Raw genomic sequence first — 19,369 nt, forward strand, 5'->3', positions numbered from 1 at the left:
AACGCGTTTATTTTCACGATTACCTCTCGGAAGCGCTCAGCTACGATTGCTCTGGGCATCCTGTACAGAACAAAGAAGGACCAGAGGAAATAAAGGGCAGCCAAGATCCGCGTCTGTCAGCGCAGCAGAACGCTCTCGGCATCCCGGGGAGCTGCACATCCCTGCGTACGGACACGCGGAACAGCCCCTGCCTGTCTGCTCCCGGAGCGGGGGATGCGGAGCAGGGGGAGCTCCCTTTGCAGGAGGAGGAGCAGAGCAGCGTTCCCGCGGGGAGCTCCCGGGACACGGCACCGCACGGAGCTCCGAGCCGCGGGGCGGGCACCGCACACAGCTCCGAGCTCCGAGCTCCGAGCCGCGGGGCGGGCACCGCACACAGCTCCGAGCTCCGTGCTGCGGGGCGGGGCGGGCCCGGCGGGGCGGGGATGGGGCCGGGCCGGGGCCGCTCCGCCCGTGGCGCGGCTGTGCCGCCGCTTTAAATGATTTGGGGGCCGGGGCTGCTGCTCCTGCTGCTGCTGCTGAGGTGTGGGTGCTGCTGCAGCCGGCGCTCCATCCTCCCTCCCCGGCAGCGCCATGCGAGCCGGGCCGGCGCTGCTGGCCGTGCTGCTGGGCTGCGCTCTGGCCGCGGAGCCGCGGCTGCAGCGGGGCATGTGAGTGCGGGGCTCGGCCGGGACACGCTGCCTGTGGCCCTGCGGGGAGGGTCCGGCTCCCCTCGGCTCCCCGGGGCGGCGGGGAAAGTTTGGGGGGGGTGCGCCGTAAGTCCGCGCATCCCCAGCGCCCGGCCCGGCCCGCGGAGTTGCCCTGGATGGGCTGGCGGGGCTCCGGGCAGGGAGGGCTGGGCTGGGCTTTGCCGCGGGAGGTGAGAGCTCCGGGGCTGCTTCTGTCTTCGCTATCAACCTGGGGAGAGCAGCCGGACGAAGATCGGGGTGCCAGCTGGGAATCCGTGCGGGAAGGGCAGGGAGCGGGGAGCATCCATCCATCCATCCATCCATCCATCCATCCATCCATCCATCCGTCCTCCCGCGGCCGGGAGCGCACAAAGAGCTCGGGCCGCACGTGTGCGGCTGCCGCGGCGCCGGGCAACTTTCTCCGAGGGGTTCTGCACGGCACGAGCAACAAATGCCCTTTGTTTTATCCAAAGGTAGTTCTCTGTCGGGTCCTAGAGGAGAGTAGCTGGCCGCATGCACGAAATCTGCGGTTAAAGTTTTTGCGTGTTGAAATTGAATGTTGATGGAAACTGTTTCCTGTGTACCTTTACTTTTCCTTGTGTATCTTTCTCGTCTTGTGTTTTAAGGAGTGTTGTGCCCCCCTCCCAAAGCAACCTGACAACAGCCTGTTCAAATATCTGTGTATAGCCTAATTTCTAACCTCTCTTGTCTTCCTGGGTTTTATCTTCATCAACTTCATCCTACTCTTTCATAATTAATGTCTTGTATTTGTTTTCAGTTTAGTTCTTTATTCTGTGTGAAAATTGAGATTTCCAGCCTCTTGCTCACTGGTTTCTATGCAATACATATTTACACAGCATTTACCAGAAGTGCTTTTAAGGTGGTTTGTATTACTCCATTTTGCTGGAGCACGAAGTATCCATCACAGTGCTTAGAGAAGTTAAGCTCATTCTGTGGTAAAACATTTTCCTTTGTTAAAAGTGCTCTGTGTTCCTTTCAGGCATGCTTTGTGCTCTCTTTCTGAGCAATTACTCTATCAGGAGGAGGAATAGCATTGGCCTACATTAATCTGTTTGCATTTGACATCAGTAATAACTATGATTCTGCACTTTTGAAGCTGGAGGTGCCAGCTGTGAATTGCCTCCAAACAATTTCTGTTTGCTCTTACTTTTTTAAAGACAGTGTCACTGAAAGAGCAGAGGAAGCATTCCCTTCTGGAAGTGATGCTGTGTGAGGATGTTGCTGCTGGGCTGGAGTCACTGGCAGCAGCAGTGCACTGTCAGCCAGCAGCAGTCAGGAGCAGCCACCCAAACCTCTGCCAGAGCCTGGAGTGCTTTTCCCAAGGCTCATATTCCTGAAATTACTGCCTTTCTTCCTGCTTTTCCCAAGATGGGGCAAGTATAAGTATTGCTCCAAACTTTTTTGCTGTTTAGGGACTTTACCTTTGGTGTAAGCACAAATGCAAGACGTCACCACCCTTCAGAGTGAGTCTGCCAGCTTTCACCAAGAAACAGTGACATGTCCAGGAGGATTTTTTTTTTCTTGAATCACCTTTTTCTGACAATTCTGGTTTGACTTTGGTCATCTGCAGGCAATGAAATCAGCAAATGTATCCCTTGGAACACACCACGCTGAGTGTGTTCTTTGCTGTTGTTTTGATTGAGATCTTATGTGGCTGAGGCTATACAGGATATTCTTCATAATTGTTTTTGTTCTGTTGCTAACTTGAGCATTTGCTCCTAGCTGGAAATGGGAGGGATCTGTGTGGATGTTGGTGTTCTGCTTCCAAGCCCCCTGAGGAGATTTAATGTAGAACAGATTAGAGAATGATATTTCTATCAGCTGCTTTTCCATACAATTAGCCCTTGATGATCCTCCAATAGAACTTCAGAGAACTCTGGAATGACCAGAGAGCAGATATGCCATTTTCATTGTAGAGCATATGTGGGCCTTTAAATGAGGAATTAACCATGTCTCATGATAAAAAACACATTTTTAACACTTTTTAGTGAACTCTCTGGCCCAAAACTGGGATGTGTAAGACAATGCAAGTGTGATGTGTGGTTATCTAGCATTGGGATTCACAGAAATCAGGGGGTAGTCGTGGGACAGTGCAGAAATGGGAACTAAAGGAGGACTTGAGTTGCTGTCAGAAGTGGTAAATCCTCTCCTAGACAAACATTCCCCTGGGGGTTGGAGCAGCACAGATGTCTGCTCGTATTTAGGGGTGTAGGACAGGGCAGAGGCAGTGGAGTTATGATCTATGTGCTGGGAACCCCCTTTGTGCAATAAATATCACCTTTCAGAGTTAGGGCTGGGACAGGGCTCAAGAATGGATTCTTCTTGTCCCAGGTGAGGCGAGTGAGGACTTCCTTGGAAAAGGCAGGAGATCAGTTTTGTTCCTGTCAGCATTAAGCCCCTTGACTTGCTCTGTGGCTCTGCAGGTCACGGATGACATCTGAGGGGCTGCTTTGCTTTTAGAGGGTCCAGTCTCAATCTTGCAATAAAACTCTTTTGCTTAGGGTTTTTCTTTACTGCTCACATGTTGTATCTGCGTATTTTCACTTTCTCCACAAGCAATCTGGTCGCATTCCAAGGAACACCTGGATGTGGAGCTGGATTCCTGGCTGAGTTACTGTTTTCCAGCTTCTTCAATTCTTTGGGGCACTATCGGCTTTCTTGTGCTCCTCCTGATAAATCACGTTCCCAAAAGCAAATTCCAGTATCCACATGTTATCTGCATCTGCAAACCCGGAGTGACCCTGGCCCTTCAGCTGTTCCAGCTGTTGGGTGCAATGGCACAGGGCTGGTTTTGCACCACTGCCAACAGATGTGGCTGCAGACACTATCTTCCAGTGACATAAATAAAAATTCCTTTTAAGGCATAATTAAAAAAGGCAAAGTCCACTTTTTTTTTTTTTTGATGGAATGCATTTCAAGAATTAACTGCTGTTGTGCAAAGCGTTTCCATATGAGGAGATGCCTCTGAGTTGTGATTGTTACAGCGGAACAAATTGCACATCAATTTGAATATTTGGAATGCAGCACTGAAAACAAAATGAGAAATGCTTCCATAAAGTATATGGAGATACAACTTAAACTTGGAGCCTGGAATTTTGTTATAATACTGCCCAAATGATGTGAAAAGTAGATTGTGTAATCATTTCTTGGTGAGAAATTGTCTCAGTGTATTGGCTGTTTAGCTAATATACTTTATTTTCACCTCCAGTGATGTCAATTTGCAGGTGTGAGGAAAGCTTGTCTTCCTAGCATTAAATAAGGGCATAAAGTATGTTTCCTTTTTTGAGCTGAACTGAATAATGTAGTGGAATCTCCTTCCACTTCTTTGGATGGGTTATCTTGGACTTCAGATTTTGTAGTTAAAAAAATTTGCAAGTTTTTCTGGTGAAAATAAGGACCTGGTTTGCTAGTGGTGTATTCAGATTTGTACCACAGTTTAATTTTGTATTACATTTGTGCATCAAGTGAGATTAAGTATTTCTCTTTAAACCTTGCTTGAAGGCATTTGTCAATGAGAGTCATTGACAAATTTTGATTTTAGGCTACTGAATTTTGCCTAACTAGTTTTCATCTGAAACCTCAAACTCTTCTTCCCATTCTTGTCTGCTCAGACTCCATAGGGTTGCAGCAAACCCTGACTCCTCCTGAGCAGCAGCTACTCCAGCCTTTGGGGCTTGGATAATATGATTTTAGTAAGCATGGTTTGAATGCGTTGGCATAAAATTCGTGGTGGTTCCATCCCCTCATTTCCCCAATCCTTGAGTTTGCAGTTGAAGACTGAGATGCTTCTGATCTTTGTGCATGTGAACATCACGCTGAACAGAAATAGTAATTTTTAGCCTGTGCACTACAGGATGCTGCCAGCAGATAGAGCTCATGCTGGTCAGCACCACAGCACAGAATCCCATTCCTCAAGACTTTGCACTTCCAGCTTCTGCTTCACAGTTCCTAGAGGAATATTAATTTTGAATTCAGTCTTTTAACAGATGGCAAAGCACTCTTTTCCTCTTTTTCTGCCCCAGTATATTCACTGTCAGGAGACTTAAAGATAATGAATGAGTGTCATGGTGGTACTGTGCTTTTCCTGATTTATGACATTTTCCTGCTCTTCAGGAGAAAAATGAGATCAAGACTTTCTCTTAAACTCTGAAATAGCTGTAAGACAGCATAATAAAATCTGATAGCCTGAAGTTGTTATATTTATCAAAGATGAACTTGAACTGTAAATATTTTCCAGTTCTAGAAACTCCTGGGTTTGTATCAGAGACATCATAAAATGGTTTTAAATCTCACAAGAGGTTTGGAAATTTCCTGCTCATAATCACAGTATCTTACACATACTGTACAATTCTTAAATCTGCACATTTAAGGTAAGAATGGGAAGGGGAATGCCCCTTCATTTTTAATGGGATTTGGCTTCTCACACTACTCTCCAAAATTACACTCTAAGAGGAAAAAGCTTGTCAGGTTTCTTTAGGTGTAATTGTTATGGAATGTTGCTGAAGTTTAGTTATTTATGCAATAGTTTCATGTGCTTGAAGTGTGTTTTTGCAGTATTTCTTGGGAAAATTGCCTGGTTTTTTGCTTTGACTTTTCTTCTGCATTGTTTACATCCAGCATGGCCTGTTTTTCCAAGTTGTAGGCATGCCATGATCTAGGTATGACAGGCTGTGGAATATTTTTAATAAATTTGAAGAAACCTCCTGGTGAGGAGGGATGAGATTATCTGTGGTGGCAGACCTGGTCTCGAGGTGAATTTTTAGCAGAACTTTGATGGAAGTGACACTTTGGCTCCCAGGGGGTTAACAGCCCATATTGCAGACTTGTGTTATTCACCAATTAAATACCTTCTCTCTTTGAACACAGTTAATAGATTTCCTTCCTCTGAAATTCAAGCCTGTTATTGCTTACATTCCCTCTCAAATCTATTGCTTTTAATTTATTTCTGAGCAGAAAGAAATTTCCTTTCATTACTGTGAAATCAAAGCATTTTAAAATGATGTACTGAACATATGCAGTTTGTGCTTTGGATTCCAGTTTCTAGCCTTGCTTTAAAACTAATCATTAATTGTTCCAGAGGGGAACTTGATATTTCTGCCTTTGCTGTGAGATGATGTGGGCTGTGATGTGTGCTCTGAGCTCCATTTCAGTGCCTTTGACCTGTGGATGAATATTTGTGTGTGGAAAGGGGAATGTTGTTCAAGTCAGGGTGCTGACGCTTGTTCTTGTGTTCTGTACTAGAAACACCTTGCTGTCTTCCCTTTGTAAGTCAGAGCAGAACTTGGCACAAAGGCTTATTTAGAAGAGGATGCTATGCCCAGACCATGTTTTTATGTACATGACCAATTCAATATTGAAAATTTAGCATAATATCTCAGGAAGTGCCTGAAAAGAGGCTTTATAGGGTGCTCTCTACTGTTTTGCAACAAAGAAATCCCCATAAATTATGGAACAATTGGGTATTTTGGGCCTGGCCTTCTCAGGTTGGAATATTCCTCTGTAGAAAACGAGGTTTTATACACCCCAACCCTCAGGAGACTCTTCAGTGGTTGCCCTTTTGTTTGTAATTGCTGGTGCTCTCCCTGCCTGACCAGTGCACCATCAATGGTGAAGAATACAGCAGTATAAACTTCTGTCATCATTATATTGCTTGTATCTTATAACTGTGAGTAAAGCTTGTCCATCTCTCTCTGTAGAGTAACACCAGGAACTGTGGGTTACTTAGAACCTCAGCATAAGTTTCTAATCCAAAAGATATAAACTGAGATTTTTCCCCTTTCTACTTTGCCACTCTTGAATACTAATCCACTAATGCTGTTAGTTTTTCTGTGGTTAAGATTAATTAAATATTTAGCTTAACCAAGTTTTCTTAATGTTAAAGCAAACAAATGAAAACCCCAAACCAAACAAAACCCCTCAAAAATGGACATTGGTATCAAGCTAATGATTTATAGGGGAGTAAAAGACTTGGAATATTTTAACACCTAAAATGTTGGCATTTAGGGATTTTCTTACATATATCACATACTTTAGACGTAATCATGCTTGTTTCAGTTTGACTGGAATTTGTATATTTCATGTTATTTTAAAAGTAAGCTTTAAAAAAGTTTTGCTTTGAAACTTCTGAAATCTGGCAGGCAACTAAAAAAGCAATGAACAATCCCTAGATAAGGTTGCTGAAATAGAACTGAGGATTTCAGTGCCTTCTAACTCATTTAATTGTCAAACAGTGTGGCACCTGCTGTAAACCAGAGCGAGCTTTCTCTCCTTGTGACAAAGTGGTGTGACACTTGGAATGATTTTTATGTTAATATTTTAACGTCAGGTCCCTTTGTGCCTTCCTGCTGCAGGAAGCTCAGGTGTGTGCACCTGCAGGTTTACTGGGGGCTGGAGTTTTCTGGGGTGTTCCACACCCCTCTGCAGGGGACTGGTACTGGCATGGCTGTAGTTAATGTGAAATTACACCTGGAGATTTCCTCCCTGCTTTCACACTTTTACCGCCTCAATTTAGTGTGGATTTTGGACCCTTATCTGCTTTGTCCTAACAATGAGTGCTTGCCAACTATTTCTTAGCCTCCTTTATGTGATATCCCATATGGTTTCCTAATTAAGAGAGAGATCCTTGGGACACTGGTCCTTAAGATTGTAAAGCTGAGTGTTTGTGCTGCTTGGTTTGCAGGCCTGGTCACTGGTGCTCTCCTGGATAGAGTAGACAGAACTATAAAACTGGATGTTGCTGGGGATTGCATCTACATGACACTAAAATAATGATTTCTAAAATCACGAAAAGAAAAAAAAAATCACGAAAAGAAAAAAAATCACTCCCTGATTTTAAAATAAAAAAAAAGATGGATTGGCCAATCATAGTTAAATGATCTGGATGTGCATGTTTATCTTCTGCTTTTCTTGCCAACCAAAATAGATTATTCTGTCCTGGGGGAGGGAGGAGGATGGTTAAGTGGAAGGTAAACGACAGGCGCTGCACTTTGATAGCGGCAAGAACTAAAAATCTTATTGTTGTTATAATAGCTGAGTGTGTAATTAATCATCTCCTATTGATTTGCTCTTCATCTAGATGCAGGGCACAAAGGCTGAAGGAACTCTCATGTTATTTAGCTGCTCCATCTAATCAGAGGGAGGATGTGAGTGAGACACGGCAGTGCATTAGTAACCTGTGGGATGGGGCAGCCTCGTGTGGTGGACCTTCATCCACAGAGCCAGCAGTGATAATGAGACCTAATCTAAATGAGCTTGGTGCTTACAGTCCGTGTCCCAGAGGGGCTGTGAACATCACAAATATTGATACAGGATCGGGAGAGAGCAGGGATTGATTAGTGGTCAAGGGAGCAGGATGTCCTAATTGTCTCTGGTAGTGCTGATTAATTTGATCAGGGAAATGAGCCTTAAAATAGATTAAGGGTAAAAAGGGGAGCTTGGCAGCTTAAAAAAAAAAAAAAAAAAGCCTTTTCTGTCATTCTGGCCTTTGTGAAGTATTAAGCAATAAGTATCTAGAGACAAAATTTATATATATATAAGCCAATATATGTAATTTGTTCTTTGGACCTTTTGTTTCTGTGGCCTATTTCCTGATTTGACTTTTCCTGTGTTCAAATAAAATTTGGTTTTTACTCTTTTCCAATTGAGATGATATAGATTAAAAACTTTTAAGCAACATCTCTTTTGCATACAGCATCATGCTGCTGGCTGTTTCTCCTCTGCTGTGCCACATGTTTCTGAAAAGTGCCACCTTGTCTTTCTAGAGGTCTTTTTTATAAGACAATGGTGATGTTGGAGATGTGAGGGGATTCAGACAGTTAACCTGAAAAGTTCCTAACCAAATCCTTTGTAGCAGTGTACAGCTATTTTCAGATCAACATCAGTGTATCTCTAGTGCAAAACCAGTTATCATCACAGCAGTGGAGAATTTAGCCCTGACTGTATTCTTGGTTCCCTTAAGAAAACTCTTATTTGATCTTTTCAAACTAAAACTGAGTAAGCAGACTGTGGTTTTCTAAACTTTTAATAACAGCGTAAGGGGAAGGAGCAGCAACCAATTAGTGTTTTGAAAATACAGGATTCCAGCAAGTCGCTCCTTATGACAGGTTTCATCTATTGATTGATTTATGGGAAGATCAATAGAGTTCAGGCTGCAAATTCGTCAGCTGAGGCAATGCAGGCTGCAACATCTCATTTTTAGGGAGATGCTAACAGCTGTCTGCCTTAGTGTAGAAGGTGGTGTCATTCAGGGAGTCTCTGTGGAAAGACCTGAAATCAGACAGCCAAATTCGTATTCGTTAATGTTTTGATTTAAAGTTTGTGCTGTTGAAAGGAATCTTTAGGGATATCTTGATGTGTGTTTGCTCTCCCACTGCTGTTAAATCTACCTTCAGCTTCTTGTATTGAGCTGGGAAAAAGTAGATGGGTAGAATGAAAGATCTACTTTGGCATTCCAGGTGATGGGCAGAAAAAGAAAATGTCCCTATCACAGAGATATGATGGACCTTTACAAATGGAAGTGTCCAAGGCCAGGTTGGACAGGGCTTGGAGCAACCTGGGACAGTGGAAGGTAACCCTGCCCATGGCAGGGGATTGGAACTGAATATCTTTAAGGTCCTTTCCAACTCAAACCATTCTGTGATTTTGTGGTAGATCTGTTCATTTTCTTTTTAAAATTCCAAACACAGGAATGAATTACATCCCGCCTGGAGATGCTTTTAATTTTCTCTGAACTTTTCCCGTTGCGCAGTGGTTCACAGGCACCACAGCCATATGATTAGCCCAGGCTGCTCTTGCTCCGTGTTGGTCTAATTATCTGTTCATTAGAATCTCAAGTCTTGAGCTGGAAGTGTGTAGGGTGTCTTTGTTTAAAGGGCAGTCTCCTAATGCAAATATTAAGAGAGCTTTCTGTCTTGCCTGAGTCAGACTGACAAGCTAATAATAGCCTTGGTGTTAGCCTTGGCTAGCACAGAGCACCAGTGCAAAAAGGTTTAAAGGGACTGGTGTATCAATCAAATCGTGGCCCATAATATGCCTTTGAGTCTTTTGCTTGTTTTAACACTTAAACTCCTGTTAAGAAACATCTTCTGAATGCAGAGGGCACGGCAGTAAAATAGGAGCTGTTCTCTGATATACCACTACATCCACTTGGGCCTTCAGCTTAGTCCTGGATGGTCCCTAATTAGCAGATCAATTGTACCTTCACTAGCTGTAGCCTTGTTCCAGGAGCTGCTCTGAGGTTTGGAGGTCTCAAGTGAGTCAGATGGCTCAAAAACTGCCGTGTTGACTGTGTGTGGGAGCTGTGAGGATGCTGAATTGTTGGAGAGGGCATGTTTGATTCCCAGCTTTGCCAGCACAGGATTACATGTTATGCAATTGCTGCAATTTAATTATAGTGTTTCAGCAGTTTTGATATCTGCCTTTAAATTATCCCAAGGGCATCGAGGAGGAATGGCTTACTTTGAATAAATCTTCATAAACATATGACTCTGCTGCTGGCTTGTTTTGTTCTGTGAGCGTCATTTGTTCCCATTAACCATATCCTAGAAGTCAATACTGCTATTCCTGGAAACATGGCAATATCACATGAGGAGGAACTTGTGGGATGGGCTCAGTGTGTCATTACAACCATTGTCAGCTCCCCTCTTTTATTTATGGAAGAGCGATGCATATGAATGTACCTTTATCTGGAAAGTTTTAGGCATTTCTAATAAAAGGAGATATGCATGAATTATCAGAACATGATGTTCTATTCACTGGAGGGAGAGCCATTTAAAAAAGCCTGCTAAGTGAGGCATGGTTGCTAAGTAAGGCAAGGGTTTTATTAGACCAACTGACGTAATGGAAAGGAGGAAAAACAGGCAAGATTTTGGGCACACAAAGATCTTCTTTGGATGGGAAACAAATGGCAGACTTTGTGCTAAGAATGGCTTGGGAACAATGGCTCTGAACTTCAGCTAAATATGTTAAATGGAGAGGTAATTCTGGAGGGAAGGGGTAGCTGGGACACATGGGAAGGATTGCTAAATAATGGAGATGACACTGGGAATGAGGGGGAAGGCTGGTTGCTTGAGGAATTTGAGGCAATCTAGAACTGGGCTGTGACCATCTCCTGCTCTGCTCTGAGGTGTTGGCACCCAGAGCAGACCTGAGGAATGGGAAATACGGAGCAATATTGAGTATGGAATAGAGGAGGAAGAACATGGAGGGATGTCCCCTGGCAATGTGTTTTGGGATGATGATGACTGCTCTAATGCTCTAAAGCCTGGGAGAAACAGATATTCTAGTTCAGGAAAGTAACTTCTGCCAAGGTCAGGTGTTCCAGTACAAAAGGACTCTTTACTTTTTTCCATGGTGATATGGGACAAGGAGAGCTTACAGCTCTGGGCTTTCTTCTCCTGCCTTCCTTTACATTGGCTGCCTGAATTCCTGAGGGTTTGGGTTGTGCTTAAATCTGCTCTGTTCCTCCTCCTGGAGCGTCCTTGTTGGGCAGAGGTCCTCTTTACCCTGAGAGGATGTCCCAGGTGCTCCCTTGGCAGCTGTGGTGGCTTTGGGAGACCTGGCTGGGTGTGCCATTCTCCATGGGGTGGTGTCAGCATTCTGCACAGCACCGGCACTGTTGTCCAGTCAAATCCTGTGGGATTTGATCCAGGCAGGGCTTCTTCCAAGTGTTCAGCTCAGCAGGAAAATGGATCATGGTTATAGTGTTTTTTGGTTCTGTGAAGGCTTAATTTAATGATATTTGTAAACTACTTGAAGACCTGTGGGTGAAAGTTGTTCTCTCGTTAGCAAGGCTACCTTGTGTGGTGTTCAGGCTTCATAGGAGTTAAAAAACACCATAAATCCTGAATGAGAGGTGAATAATGTCCACTGTCAGTGATGATGACCAGCTGCCAGGCAGCTCTTGGGCTAGAACTGCTCTCTTATTAGTGCCACCCCTAGGTTTTCTAGCACAGGGTCATGTTCCTACCTGTGACAGAGGAAACAAGTGTGTTATGTGATCACTCTCTAGCTTGGAGAGTGCTCAGACTGAAATTTGGGGAAGGACTTGCCTGCTGAATGGTGTTGTTGCCAGGGTGGGTATAGAAGGTCCCTGTTCCCCCCGTGTTTGAGTTACTGAGGCTTGTGCTTGCAAAGCCTCACCAGGCTGTCCTGGGGAATTGGTGATTAAATTATTGCACTAACAATCTATAAACTACTAAAAAAAAAATCAGTGAGTTAATTTCATTCGTGTCACAACAGGTTCCTGCCTTCAAAGATGACAAAACTCCTCATTCTTTATGGTTTTATTTAGACCTTGAATGTTGCTGCCATTGTTTTCTGTCATGCAGAATTTCCTGATTTATACCAGGGCAAAGAAATTGGGATAAGGCAGACAAAATCTCTGCAAAACCATCAGCATGTAACCTTTTTTTTGACCCTCCATACCTCCTGCAATCCTGCTATTTTTGTAACTCTGGCTTGGTAGTAGGATGAAGATTACATATCATCCTCCAAAGCAGCGCTTTTATTTTGGTCTTGTTATTTTAGGAATAATCAGCAGAGAACAAGGATACTTCCTCTTACCAATTTCATGTGTTTCCCTGAGGGGACTGATAGCGAGGGGGGCTCTTACAGAATATACAATTTCCCTAGCAATAGTTTAGATAAATTTTATCTGCCCTGGAATCTGTGGTAAATCTTTTATTGACTTGTGTGGATCCTGAATTTCAGTGCACTGTTCACCTGCTGCCTTCTAAGGCTTGGACCTGCAGTGTGTTCCAACACCAGTAGAAATCCTGGTTCAAACTCTTACACCCAGCAGAGTTTTATGTGTATTTCTCTAGATGTCTAAATTTGGTATTAGAAATAAAAAAAATTTTTTTTCTTTGCCCCCGCAGGCCCAATGTGTGCCCAGTGCTGGAGCTGGCTCTGGTGGGGCACCAGGAGCCCTGCATTCAGTCCTTCAGTCGGATGGTCAAGATGTGGAAGCAAGGCTGCACCAAGAGGAGGTGGTGTGTGAGCTATGAGAGAAGGTAATGTACTATCTATTGTTATAAATGGGTTTTGTTGCTAATCTTTGTGCAAGTTCTTTAACTTTTTTGGGAGATAAGTTGTCAACTGTTTCATCTGATATGTGTGGTTATGGACATAGTGTCCTCCTGAGATTTGACTTGAAATCTGTTATTGCTGAGTAGAAAATGTGACTTTTTAATGTGTTTTGCGTTGCTCATGAGCTTCATGGCTGGCTTTAGATTCAGAATTTCACACTATCAGAAAATGTTCCTGTCTTGTTCTTGTGCAGGTGAAGCCCAGCTGTCAAGGCGTTGACTTTGAAAAATTGAACTTCTTTCTATTTCTGTCACATGCTTGGAACTGATGGGGGATCTGACTCCCCCAACAGCTAAACCCAAAACTGATTGCAAAAAAAAGAAAAAAAAATTCACCTTTGAGTAGCCTGAATAGAAATTCTTTAAAATAATGTGTGGACACAGCATGTCAGAGGTATTGGGTGTTATCAGGATGCAGTTTGCTGTTTTGCTTCGTTTTTAACGAGAAGTCCTGATGGAGGCTGAAAAAAAGTCTCCTAAATATGACATACAAGTACAGTGTGCTGCTGGTGAGGTGCGAGTGAGTGGAATGGGAGCTGTGGTTGCTCTCCTAACCTTCCTTTCCCCACAGGTCTGGCTACTACACGGTTTACAAGCAGGTGTACAGGATGGAGCAGCAGACTGTCTACAAGTGCTGCCCCGGCTGGGCCCAGCAGGACAATGAACCCGGCTGTCTGCACTGTGAGTTGGGACAAAACTGGGACAAAACCACAAGGTGACATCCTCAGGCCGTGCCTTCCTACTGAATCCCCACTTCTAGATACAAAGGTTTTGCTTCTTATCGTTTATAACTGGCATTTCCCCAGTGATGGGGGAGGAAATGTCCTTTGAAAATATAAAAGCGCTCATGTAAAAGCAGCAAATAGCTCTAATTTTAATCCACACAATTTAGATTAAAAGTCTAAACTCTAATTGGAGTTGCTGCAGCACTTTTTGTGCCAGCCTGGCTTTGACAGGCCAACCAAATTTATTGCTGTTACCCAAATTATGCAGAGAAATCTGCTGTGAGGCACTTTTCTTGGGTGTAGCGCTCACTGTGGAGTCGGACTGGTTTTGGCATTTTCCCTTGTACTGGTGCCATTGAGGCAGTTTTATTTCTACCCTGTGGTTCTCCATCTGATGAGAACCCTTTTCTATCACCAATTTCTAATAATGATTGGATGTTTTTAAAAGATGGAATTTAATTTAAATGATAAGGCAGCACTTCAGCCACTGTTAACAAGACATCAGTAGAAGATGGCAACCTACTCAGTGTTTAGTTTTGTTACTGTTTAGTCAGTAATTGTGTTTGCTATATGAAAGTTAGCATCTGTTCTTATTTATTTTTTAATCTTTGTACCAACTTCAGGGCTGCATTCAGAGAGCTTGCTTTTATGGTTGTCTCTTTGTAGTTAAAACACAAGAACAAGCCTGAGAGGTATTCCTGTTAGCTTCAGCCTGAATCTGCTTATTTAGTGTGCACCTGTTTAGTTGTAAGAAGTCAAAAATATGTTTACAATCTGTGTTTTAATCTCTGGTGTAAAGGAGTTTAAGGTATGTGAGCACCAGTGGCAAAATTAAATTTTCTTCATGAAATAGCAGTGCAGACTTGCTTTGAATCTCTCTGGTGTAAAGGAGTTTAAGGTATGTGAGCACCAGTGGCAAAATTAAATTTTTTTTCTTCATGAAATAGCAGTGTAGACTTGCTTTGAATTCTTTAAGGCACCAAAGTGGTTGAATTACTCTTTTGTATTTGACACTCTTTGCAAGTTTGGCTCAAACATGTGGAATTTAAATTGTTGTAAATAAAACTGTTGTGTGGTAGAGGAAGGGAAGAATTGTAATTCCCTTTTCCCCTCCACATATATAATATCTCCCAGTGCATCAGTGGTTTTTAACCATTCCTCCATTGTTGTCTGGCAGTTTTTCTTATTTTATTTTGGATTCAGGCAGTGCTTTGAGTCCTGTCTTCTGCCTCTGAAGCACCTTCAAGTTAAACTGAAATATCTAAGTCTCACTTTTATTAAATTTCTTCATATCAACAAGGTAGTTACATGTATGGTTCCAAGTCCTGCTGCAGTCCAGCCTTTGCTCTTCAGTAAAAATCTGGGTTTCTTCTTATTTGGAAGGTCATGTTGCAACAGGACTGAGCCAGAAAGGCAGTTCTGAGGATCCCTGGCACCAAATCAGCTGAAACAGCCTGTCCCATTCTGTTTGTGTGCTCTAGTGCTCTGCACTGCTGGCTCTTGCTTCAATGGAGGGAAGTGCTCTGGAGAAGGGTCCCAGGTGTGCCAGTGTCCTGCAGGATTCCAGGGGCCTCGCTGCCAGTATGGTGAGTGCATGGCAATTGTCTCCAGGGCATCTGGTGTTTGGATAAAATATGACTTCAACAGTAATTGTTAAAAGAATAATATTTTATTAATGTTGCCTTAAAATTAAAGGTGTCTTTGCTGCACTTTTAAATGGTTATTTGATCATGCTCTCTTTTTTTTAAATTTGGTATTGAATTTTAACAAAGCAAGATGAAAATTTAATTTGATTGGTATCAGATGAGTGAGTGTCTGTGGTGGATGATATCACTGAATACCAGCAGTGGTGTCCAGGGGAGTGTCTGTCTATTGCTGCTCAACTTGAATGCTCCTGTGGTGCTCTTAGTGAATTTCTCAGCCTTGCTTTTACCTTTGTGAGAGGAAATTCTGAGTCAAAGCAGGTGGGCAGTAGGTGAAGAATGCAGCAAATGAACCACTGTATTTGTTCATGGGATGTTTTTTTTGTGCATCTCCTAGGAAGGTTTTACAGCTCACTACCAAATATTTCATAGTATTCCTGGAATAATATATGCACCAATCTTTCATTTCACTGTGTTCTAGCATACTATAGTCTGAATTTTGTGTGACTTAGACTCTATCACCCACTCTCAATGAGAATCTTTTTTGTCTCACACACTGGCTCACAATTTGATAAACCCACAATGGGTTGTCTTGTAATTTAACACACTGTGTAAAGCTCTCCAAAATTACAGCACTGCATCCATTTGGCTTCTTAAGGGAGGGAAGAAAGTCATTCCTTCAGAGTAGGCTGTGATTGGGACAAAGGGTTTCTTTTGTATTAGGCAAATGATAATTTCCTTTTCAACTGAAGCATATTGTGTTTTGTTCAAAGGAAGGCAGATTTTTAAGTATTTCGTTTTTTCCTTTTTAAATTCTAATATGTTCGTGTCCTCACCTGGCTTGTCTGTCAGGCAGTGTGAGTGAGAAGGACTATAACAATAAATAAAAGGCAGAGCTATTTACAATGGAGCTGCTGCTGCCTGCAGACAATTTCAGTTCAGTTGAGCTGTGATTGGGTATTTCTTTACTGCCCACAAAAACAAGTTTATGTGGGTGAGTTGAGGTGAGCCAGGGTGACACCAAGGCAGCCTGGTTGTGATTAACTTACAGGAGAGCTGCTGCTTCAAGGTAAGCAGGATCACAGTCTCCAAAAAGGCCTCCTAATAAGTTATTACCAAATGGAATATATCTCAGCAAATTATAAATTGTCCTTGCCATAATAAATTGTCTTTTGAGGCTCCTTTTGCTTGGAGATACCTGTGGAGCTGAGGCATTCCCAGCTTGTGGATAGCCCAGGTCAGGTTTTCAAGCTGCGAGGGGATTGTGCAGTCTCTGTTTCACAGGCTGGTGACTGCAGCCCCTGTAAAAACAATGAGGGGCATCCTGCAGTCCCTGCTCTTTGCACCTGGGTGGAACTTTTATCTCTGCTCGTTTGTCTGCTCCCCACTGACTGCTGAGGTTTGAATGGAATTCCAGGAGTCATCATTCTCAGGTTGGTACCGCAGCCGCTATCGCAGCCTGGCAGGAGCAAGTTTATAAATTGAATTCTGAAGGGAAAAACCTTCTTTCAGGAAGAGTGTTATGGACCATTCACCTGCCTAACAAAAGCTAGGTAATTTAGAGTGTAAGGCCTCTTAACTGTTGCAGGTGCCTCCAGTCAGATTCTTCTGATCTTTGTATCATATTGGTGCAGCAAAAGGAAGGAGAGATGTACTGTGGGACTAACAGCCTCCAGTTTTCCTGGCTGATGTTTGAATATTGCTCTTAAAGTAGCTTGGATTTAATGCTTGAGAGGTGGTTTCTTTCTTCCTTTCAAAGAGTTAAGGAGTCCATCACTATGATTCTGAGGTGGATTTGGCACTTGGTACCACCAATTGTTATAAGAGCAGCTTAATTAATTTTTAATTATAATAGATTATAAATGTTTTTCTGTTTATTAGTTTTAGTTATAATGCTGTAAATGTTTTAAAGTTCATGATTTAAAATTATTCTGTGTGGGTTTTATGATAATGTATTTTTTATAATTGTATTTTTTTTAAGTATCTAGTTTTATTTGTAAGGCTATTTTTGAAACTTGTTTTCAGTTTAATTGTTTTAATAATGTTTGTTTTATTTTATGATATTTTTAAGTTAGTAATTTTCATTTTAAGGTTTGTATATAGATGTATATTTTGTGAGTTTTTGTCAGGCTTTGAGAATTTTCTATAAATCCATTTCCCACATTTGTAATCTTGGCTTCTGTCACTTCTGGTATTGTGGCCTCCTGTCAGTCTCCTGACAGAGGAGGAACCACAGGCATTTCATAGCTGCACTTGAGCTCATTTCAGCAAAATTGCTTCATGTATCCCATTTTATATCTCCCCCTCTCCAACCTTTTTGATTTTCTTCTCTGTTTCTGTCATCAGTGTTGGCAGCTGATTCTGCAGTTTCACTTGTGCAGCAGCTCTCATGGTTTCCTTGCTGGGTGCTGTGAACTACAGACAATAGACAAATTACTATAAAAATATGACTAAATTCAATTACTCTAAGAAATAAATGGGAACATACATCTCGGGAATCTTCTAATCATTCTTTTTGTGGAGTTAATGTTTGCCATTGAGGCAGGGAGTAGGCAATTGTCCTGGAAATGAAGTTTTGTCTGAAGAAAGTTTGTGATGGATCCTCCAGGATGGCTGATGGCAGCCCAGTGCCTCACAGCCCTCTCAGCAGAGATGTTTATTCACAATTGGCACGAGAGCAGCTAATGAGAGCAGCTAATGACTTTTTAAAGGAGTCATGGGGTGTTTCTGCAGCCTGGGACACGACACAATCCTGCTGAGATGCTGCAAGGGTCAGGGCTCCTGTAACAAACTTAATGCAGTTGTGTTTAGAAAAGTGTTACTGCCTCCCTTGTACACGTCACTCCAAGGTTTTATTATTTTTCCCACACAAGCAGCAATGCAAACTTAGGAGAAAGATTTATGGGTGAGATGGTCGAGTTCTTCATGCAGCCATTGCAGGGACTCGGTAACAGATTGAGCTGTCTTCTGCACTGTCTGCTGCAATTTGTCTTGTAATAATAGACTTATATCAATTACAATGTAAACTTGCAAGCTGGATTTCTTTCCACTTTTTGAACTTGTCTGGAAGTTGTCATCCACATTTGTCCCATTTGTGAAAGGGAGGGAAAACCTGTAACAAAAAAGGGAGAAGGTAAAACCCAGTGCCAAGAATGAGTTCTGCTGCAGTGCTGGTGTCATTGATATTCACTAGTTGTCCTGGCAATCTTGTTCAAGGCCTGGTGGCCACCTGAGCTGGACATGGGAGTGAATGAATTTCATTCAGCTTGTTTGATTCAGCTCTGGGACCTTTACTTGGACATACAGCCATTGAAAACATCCCAAGTTCTACAAACAAGGGTGTGTTTATTTGCTCCTCGTGTACATAGAATTGCTCAATGGAAAATGAAGGGTTAGTTTTGACTCTTGAGTGTTTTGTCATCAAATCTCAAGCTGTTGATGGTTTTGCTGAGTGCCTCCTGAGGGGTTTTAAAACATGAAGTAAAAAACCAGACTGAGAACTGAACAGGCTTTGTAATTTCTTGACTGATAGAAAATCTGAGCATGATTAACGTTTTGCAAGAGGCCACCACAATTATGAAAGAATAAGTACAGTTGAGCCTATCTGAGACAATGGGTGTAATTGGAAGTGGTTTAAAAATAGGTGAGGAATGACCAGGGCAGACTTGTCAGCAAAGTCATCTCATGGTGGCCTGGTGTTTGCCCTCTCCAAAGAAAGCTGAATGCAATATTCCAGTGCTTGACAGATAAAGTGTCAATAGATTAATTTTTAATTCTTACACTACTGTTTGCTGTCACGCAAGTGGAATTTTAGGTTCTTTTGCCGTGCCTGGTGCAGATCATTAAAGATGCTTCCCCAGCACACATCTGGAGAGGCAGTGTGCTCTGCTGGCTGCAGGGCTCACCTGATAAGAGCTTTCCTTTCCACTGACCTTGGATATTTAGTGCAGTAACTTTTAGCAAATTACCCCTCTCTGCCTGGGCTTTGTTGTACATGAAATGTTGATAATGGTGGCTCATTCCTTCGTCAGGTGCTTTGAGACCCAAGTAATTAAGTGTGAGATAATGGCACTGGAATGTGTGTATAAAGGCAGAATGCACACTGCATGGGTAGCTAAATGAAATGCTTATGAGGGAGATATTCATCAGTTCATTGACTAGCTGTCAATCTCTGCCTTCACTCTGGTCACACACTATTAAGATATTGAACTATATAAAGATTCTGGTAA

At 42.7% G+C, this 19,369-nt stretch overlaps 1 protein-coding gene across 6 annotated transcripts in view; it reads left to right on the top strand.

Annotated features, from left to right (window-relative positions):
- Positions 1-471: 471 nt before the first annotated feature.
- The window catches only part of LOC120504360 (multiple epidermal growth factor-like domains protein 6), a 185,606-nt gene continuing 166,708 nt past the window's right edge, over positions 472-19,369 (top strand). For all 6 annotated transcript variants that reach the window (XR_005627998.1, XM_039713776.1, XM_039713779.1 and 3 more), the window contains exons 1-4: positions 472-647; positions 12,563-12,697; positions 13,344-13,453; positions 14,979-15,083. Coding sequence is in view for 5 of the 6 variants with exons in the window: in XM_039713776.1 (XP_039569710.1) it covers positions 571-647; positions 12,563-12,697; positions 13,344-13,453; positions 14,979-15,083 (427 nt within the window). In the remaining variant the exon portion in view is untranslated. The remainder of the gene's footprint in view (positions 648-12,562; positions 12,698-13,343; positions 13,454-14,978; positions 15,084-19,369) is intronic.

This window comes from Passer montanus, unplaced genomic scaffold, assembly GCF_014805655.1.
Source record: "Passer montanus isolate IOZ18808 unplaced genomic scaffold, ASM1480565v1 scaffold29, whole genome shotgun sequence".
Classification (NCBI taxonomy): domain Eukaryota; kingdom Metazoa; phylum Chordata; class Aves; order Passeriformes; family Passeridae; genus Passer; species Passer montanus.